The 7,500-nt window shown below is 42.7% G+C and overlaps 1 protein-coding gene across 1 annotated transcript in view; it reads left to right on the top strand.

Annotated features, from left to right (window-relative positions):
• rasa3 (RAS p21 protein activator 3) overlaps positions 1-7,500 on the top strand; it is a 70,016-nt gene that overhangs the window by 16,522 nt on the left and 45,994 nt on the right. The window contains exons 2-3 of the mRNA XM_047803269.1: positions 3,935-4,052; positions 5,854-5,957. Coding sequence (XP_047659225.1) covers positions 3,935-4,052; positions 5,854-5,957 — 222 coding nt within the window. The remainder of the gene's footprint in view (positions 1-3,934; positions 4,053-5,853; positions 5,958-7,500) is intronic.

A 7,500-nucleotide genomic window follows, 5' to 3' on the forward strand; every position in this document is an offset into this window, starting at 1 on the left:
ACCAATGCCTTCTCGTATACCGTGGCAACATACATGGTGGCGATCACGCCAAAACAGACGTGAGGCTGTATCTTCGCAAAATTATGCGTGTCGACACAAAACTTGGTGTATGTCATTATAGTCATGACCTGAGGGTGTATGCAACGTTTCGTGACAGCGCCATCTAGTGGTCACAGGATTTTAAAAACAGCTATTTTCGCTTATAACTACTGCAAACTTTAGTCTAAAATCATGAAGGGAGTGTTGTTAGACTCCGTGAGGCATGCTGAGTCAAACGATACCAAACGGTTTTCGGACGGCCATTTTGTGTGGTGGCGATCACGCCAAAACAGACGTGAGGCTGTATCTTCGCAAAACGTATGCGTGTCGACACGAAACTTGGTATATGTCATTATAGTCATGACCTGAGGGTGCATGCAACGTTTCATGACAGCGCCACCTAGTGGTCACAAGATTTTAAAAACAGTTATTTTCGCTTATAACTACTGCAAACTTTAGTCTAAAATCATGAAGGAGGTGTTGTTAGACTCCGTGAGGCATGCTGAGTCAAACGATACCAAGCCGTGGCAAAATACATGGTGGCAAGGACGTCAAAACAGACGTGAGGCCGTATCTTCGCAAAACTTATGCGTGTTGACACGAAACTTGGTATATGTCATTATAGTCATGACCTGAGGGTGCATGCAACGTTTTGTGACAGCGCCACCTAGTGATTTTAACAACAATGCCATATCGCTACGAAACTTGGTATGGTTCATCAGCGACATGTTCTGAGCGCATATGATCGGCTTGACCCCGGAATGGCTGCTTGCAGCTATATTTATTATTATTATTATTATTATTATTATTATTTATTTATCTATCTATTTATCTATCCATTTATTTGTTTGTTTGTTTGTTTGTTTGTTTATTCTCTCATCTGTTTCCATACTTCTGTAAAGCTGCTTTGAGGCAATGGGAAATTGTTAAAAGCGCTATACAAATAAATTGAATTTGAATATTGTTAATCGATTTGAGGACGTGGAAAGACAGAGAGACAAAATAAACAAACAAACAAACAAACAAATAAATAAATAAAGATTGATTATACATTTACTGAACAATTTTACAGATTTAATCAAATCTGCTAAATATTATTAGTCTCAGATTATATGTAGGATCTGTTCCTAGAAAACAAAAACCCAATAACACATTAGATGGAGCGCACTGTGCCTCTGCTCTTACATGACAACAACACACACTGTCGTACTGATCGGTATCATCAGCGCTATGGTTGAACCTTTTAGCCAGAATTGTTTTCTTATCACTTTTATATTTCTTGTGATCCATGTTAAAACAATTCTTCCGCATTCGACGTTATCCTTACGAGCCAATCTCTTTTTGTCCTGTCGGTTATTAATCTTCCGACATGCAGTAAAATATCAGGTCATAAATTCAAATGAGTCACCGAATCATGACTCAAAATCAGACTGAATCAAAGTGTGTATAGGGGATATTTCTCATAGGTATACATTGATGTAACTCTGTAATCTACAGACTGTAATCGGTCGGACTATTTCTTGCTGATCGGTTTCCTAATTTAAAAGCGAGTGTGAGCTAAAAGTATCCTAGTGCTGATGTTCCTTTATAAACCCAATAACCACAGCCACGTGCGACAACACACCCAGGCTGAAGTATGTGGTCTGTCTGACCTACACACACACACACACACACACACACACACACACACACACACAATGCATACAAGAAGAGCAGTGCAGCATGAATACGTTCCAGGAGGAAGTGAAGGTGAGCTGTGCTTCACTAGTGTGCCAACAGCGACATCACACCCACGATCACATGCCCATCTACAGCCTAGCAGAGGAGATCAACATTTGGTAGCGATTAAGCCAAACTTAGCATAATAGACTGAAATTTTCTGGTGCAGCTAGATAGCTTTTCAAAGTCAGGGTTTAAAGACAGCTGTGGAATCGGAAGACTTTGTAATATAATGCCTTTGAGTCTCAAAGCATTTTACAGTCAAGAATCAGTTCAACCCTGTACAGACCCAGATTATGTGTTCTGTATCTACACCAGATTAAACGGGAGTTTATACCGATTATATATAACTCTTATGGCAGCCAGTGGATTTGCAGTGAAATGATGCACCGGCAGGTGTGAGGTGTGTGAAAAAGCATTGAGCTGCGAGCTTCCACACGCCTTTAAGACTGAGCCGAATGTGTCGTGAGGAGCTCAATGTCCCTGTGATGAGAACGCAGTAGTCTGGCTCCGTCGGTCGCACATGAGATTTCGTGTTCACGCTGAAATCCACAGCGCAAACTAAACTTACATGAGTGCTGAGTTAGAAGAAGAAGAATAAAATCACTGGCTTTAGAGTGATTAATATGGATGTTTTAATAAGACGTTTAAAAGGTTTAAGCCGCTTTTGCATGGCTGACAGTCCGGTTTACAGCGTAGCGCCTCATCTCGGCTTGAAAGCTTTTTTTTCCCTTACTTTTGCCGTCTGTTTACTTGGTTAAATGAATTCGTAAATCTGGCAGGTCAGAAGGCGTGGACGTTTGCCGCGAGCGTACGACTTGGACCGTAACGCGAATGACAGGTTGAAGTTAAAGCGCTCGTTCTAATGCGCTATCGTTTCTATAGTAACGATCCTGCACAGGGACTTGTACCTCTGACGCTCCACATGCTCTAATCCTCATTATGGATGGATTTAAAAAATGTGTTCAGGTCGTTGTTTTGTTTTGTTTTTAAAGTATAAAGTTGCATCAGGATTGACGAAATCGCTCTTTAAGAAGAGACGATCAGGCTAGAAACTCAGAACATCGGGAGCTCGGGAGTGGCAAACATGGCATATATAGCTCGACTGGGCGAGAGAGAGAGAGAGAGAGAGAGAGAAATTGTTAGGTATGATATGTTAGGTATGATATGTTAGGTATTATAATAAGGCGATGGACAATGTAAACAGGGACTTATTTTTGTTATCTAGCAGCACTAAGAGATTTTTTGTAGCTATGAAGGCTTTCCTTCCATGCTAATCAAAATACTGATCATTTAGTTTGACACCATTTACGTTCTAATTTCCAGCTGATTGTTTTAGAGTTCGTGTGTTGTCATTGTACCAGGGTGCTAGTTTTTCTCTCTCTAATTACTTTCCTTTTACGTGGAGCTACAATATCCTGGGTGTAGCGAAACACTGACTCTAAATAGTCAGTCACCTGATCGACTTCTGTGGGGTCAGATGGGGATCCAATCGTGGGTGATCATTCTGGGCGACTGTAAATGTCTGCAGTAGTGGATGTAAGTGTACGTTTAACACGGTGACGTGGCAAACTGCAAATATAGTATATCGCGATAAACTGTTCGTTGTTTAGTAATAATGCAGCAAATCTTTGTGGTGTAAGCAGAGGAAAGCTCTTCAGACTCCCAACTCAGACAGTCGTGTGTTCTTCCTAATGGGACGTTACAGTTATAATCTTACCTCCTGATTTCATTGGAGTCCGTGCTTTATCCGGTACAATCTCCTTTATTTTGAATTTACATATGGAATAGTAAATCTTTTACAGGAATGAAAGCAAAGGCAGCACGAGTACAAACACACAAGTCTACAGAGCTCGTAAAAAATAAAAAATGTTAAAGAAGCGTGTGCTGATGCATAGAATAAATAGGAGTGAATAGTCATGTCTGATTTACTGCAGAGGGGTTAAGGGCCTTGCTCAGGGGCCCCGCAGTGGCAGAGGACATTTTGTCCCAGCGCTCCTCACATGCCTTTTTAAACACTAATGATGCGCTTTAATGCAGCTGGCATTATGATGAGCTTCAAGACTTTATGTCATTATAGTGGAATCGGGAAAACTGACGATTCACCGATTCCTCACACACACTCTGGATGACCACGTTCCTAACCCAACTCGTCTTTTGTTGTTTTGCTCTTTAGGAGAAGCCAAGAACATCCCTCCCTACCCCGGGCCGAACAAAATGAGGGACTGTTACTGTACGGTGAACCTGGACCAGGAGGAGGTGTTCAGAACCAAAATCATCGAGAAGTCATTATGGTGAGGGATCTCAAGCATTCCTTTCATTCCATCATACCGCTCTGGAGCTCTGTGATGCTCAGTCGCCGGCCCTCATTCTGCTGTACTGTGTGTGTGTGTGTGTGTGTGTTTGTGTGTGTGTGTGTGTGTGTGTGTGTGTGTGTGTGTGTGTTGGGGGAAGGGAATTCTGTGGTGAATGTGATGTAGAACACAGGAAGGAAGGACTGTGGTCATTTTGTGCAGTAGTTCTTCTAGGGATGGATGATGAAAACCTAGTAAAGCCTGAGTGTGTGTGTGTGTGTGTGTGTGTGTGTGTGTGTGTACGTGTGTGTGTGTGTGTGTGTGTACGTGTGTGTGTGTGTGTGTGTATATACGTGTGTGTATGTGTGTGTGTGTGTGTGTGTGTGTGTGTGTGTGTGCTGGAAGAAGGGGTAGATATGATGTGTTTACCTCATTTCAAAATCATCAGCAGTCCTGAACTGCCCATGGGAATGGAGTAAGAGAGAGAGAGAGAGAGAGAGAGAGAGAGAACAGTAATTATACAGGACAAGCAGTCACAGTGTTCCTTCCCACTCAGAAACGACAGACTGAGATTAAGATAAAAAAAGACGAATCAAACAGAAATGGAAGGAATAAAAGAAAGTATGGGTGTGTCGTTACAGTAACCAACAATTTTAACTTGCTCTAACTCGCACAGGACAAAATCCTCCGCTTTAGATACCGTTTTTCTTTTTTATTCCCACTGGGATGAGAGATATGATAATATTATTATTATTTATTTATTTATTTATTTTTACTGATGCCTGAAAAATTCAGACAATATATCATCTGTTTATCTTTAGAGCCATATCCATATCAGAATGCCTACAACATGAAACGATTCACTTGATCACTAGATGCTGTTTTTGCCCAGATCCCACATAGACACATGTCTCAGTCCATCCAGGATTTCACAGAGATATTCGGGATCGTTGTGCTCAAGATTTTGTAATGTGAATTAAAGTTTAGAGGGGGCACGGTGGCTTAGTGGTTAGCACGTTCGCCTCACACCTCCAGGGTCGGGGGTTCGATTCCCACCTCCGCCTTGTGTGTGTGGAGTTTGCATGTTCTCCCCGTGCCTCGGGGGTTTCCTCTGGGTACTCCGGTTTCCTCCCCCGGTCCAAAGACATGCAGGGTAGGTTGATTGGCATCTCTGGAAAATTGTCCGTAGTGTGTGTGTGTGTGTGTGTGTGAGTGAATGAGAGTGTGTATGTGTGTGTGTGCCCTGAGATGGGTTGGCACTCCGTCCAGGGTGTATCCTGCCTCGATGCCCGAGATAGGCACAGGCTCCCCGTGACCCGAGAAGTTCAGAAAATAAATGAATGAAATGAAGTTTATTTATTCTTTCAATCTAGCAGTGAAGACACATGTGATGACATGTAATGAGCTGCACTCATGTTCAACACACGTATTGGCTTATGACAAATGAACATAATTGGAATTATAATAATGAAGTATGGGTGTCAATATTTTTGAGAGAATATATTACTCCAATGAGATTATTTTGTTACACCAAGCATAAATAGTTTCTTCTGTTATTGAACTTTAACTTATTGTGTTAAGTTATTTAATTAGCTAGTTAGTTAGTTAGCTAGTTAGTTAGCTAGTTATGTGGTTTGTTATGTTTTAACACATTTCTTAAGGAAGTAAGGTTTCCCAATTGACCGAGTTTGTTTGTAGATTTCCGTTTTCAGATTCGTGTGATTGCGATTCTGATAGTAATCTCGTAACATCCGTTCTGACTGATGGTGAAAGTTTTGCTCTGTTTCCTCTTTGACCGCAGCCCATTCTACGGCGAGGACTTCTACTGCGAAATCCCACGCAGCTTCCGACACCTCTCTTTCTACATCTTCGACAGGGACGTCTTCAGGAGGGACTCCAGCATCGGTGAGTCTCACCACTGGGTTTAAGTCTCGTCGTTCATCCCACATCACCCTTTAACACTAGACATCGTTCCACAGCAACTTTACCGAAATCTATCGATGCCAGAAAACTATTACATTTCTAAACGCATATCGAGTTCGCAAGCCAGAGGTGACTGCAAGAAAAAAAAATCTATGACAACATGAGAAAGAAACCTTGAGAGGATCCAGACTCATCTGGGTGACTATAGATCAGTGTGATTATAGATAATTTCTCTGCTATAACTGTGTACTATATGAATAAAATTCACCAAGAAAAATAGACGGCATAGCAAAACTGTTCATATCAGTTGCAGTCTGAAACGGTGGCGCTATCAACAGCAATCCCACGGAGCTCAAGGCTGCTCGTGGGGTCCAGCAGCAGTGAGCAGCTTCCACAAGATCAGACACTGACCAGAAGTAGGGCATCAGGGTGGATCAGGTAGGTCCAAGGAGCAGAAGGGGTCAGGATCAGTGGGAGCTTTAGGATGGGTAGTGAGAGAGAGAGAGAGAGAGAGAGAGAGAGTGACAGAGGGGGAGGGGGGGGAGTTCGGGGGTGAGAAGAGAGATGCGATATCTCTCCCTCTCTTTCTCTCCTCTCTCGAGTACTCAACTCTTTCTCTCTCTCTCTTCCTCCTCTCTTTCTCTCTCTCTCCTCTCTCTTTCTCTCTCTCTCCTCTTTCTCTCTCTCCCCTCTCCTCTCTCTCTCCCTTCTCCTTCTCCTTTCTCTCTCTCTCCTTCTCTCTCCCCCTCCTTCTCTCTCTTTTCCCCTCTCTCCTCTCTCTCTCCCTCTCTCCTTCTCTTTTCTCTCTCTCTTCTCCTTCTCTCTCTCCCTCTCTCTTCTCTCTTCTCTCTCTCGCTCTCTCCCTCTCTCTTCTCTCTCTTTCTCTCTTCTCCCTCTTCTCCTTCTCTCTCTCTCCTTCTCTCTTCTCTCTTATCTCTCTTCTCTTCGAGAAGAGCTGGCATCGAGAGAGAGATGCACAGACTCTTCATTCTGACGTTGTCAGTAATCATAGTGAAAAGCTGACACAGACCAGACCACATGCAGGTTAATCAGTGCTCAGTCCTGGGCTATAGTATGATTTACAGGACAGAGTTGAAGCCACAATAAAGCACGGATTTTGAATGCATGTCCTTGATAAAAAATAGGATTAATGAGCAATGGTTAATGAGTCACAGCTACTACAAACACATTTCTCCCTCCATCAGAGCCTCGCGGTGGCGTAGAAGTAAGAGTTAAAACATTAAGTACGATAAGCATCAATAGCTATGCCTTCTTGTTCACAGCAGCAATCAAACACACCGAGTAGCCTGGAGCAGCAAGCAAACGAGTGACACACAGAAACTGTAACTAACCCATGAACGCTCATGAAGATGAAATCGATTTAAATTACAACATTTCTTCAGAAGCTGTGGATCTGATTTTTAACGGCGGCTCATCGCCCATTGACGCTCAACAACAGCAGTGTTTGATGGAACTGCTGAACAGTTTATCTTCCTGTTGTCCAGAGCTGTATGTAGGTCACTGT

This window comes from Tachysurus fulvidraco, chromosome 18 (genome assembly GCF_022655615.1).
Source record: "Tachysurus fulvidraco isolate hzauxx_2018 chromosome 18, HZAU_PFXX_2.0, whole genome shotgun sequence".
In the NCBI taxonomy this organism is placed as follows: Eukaryota; Metazoa; Chordata; class Actinopteri; order Siluriformes; family Bagridae; genus Tachysurus; species Tachysurus fulvidraco.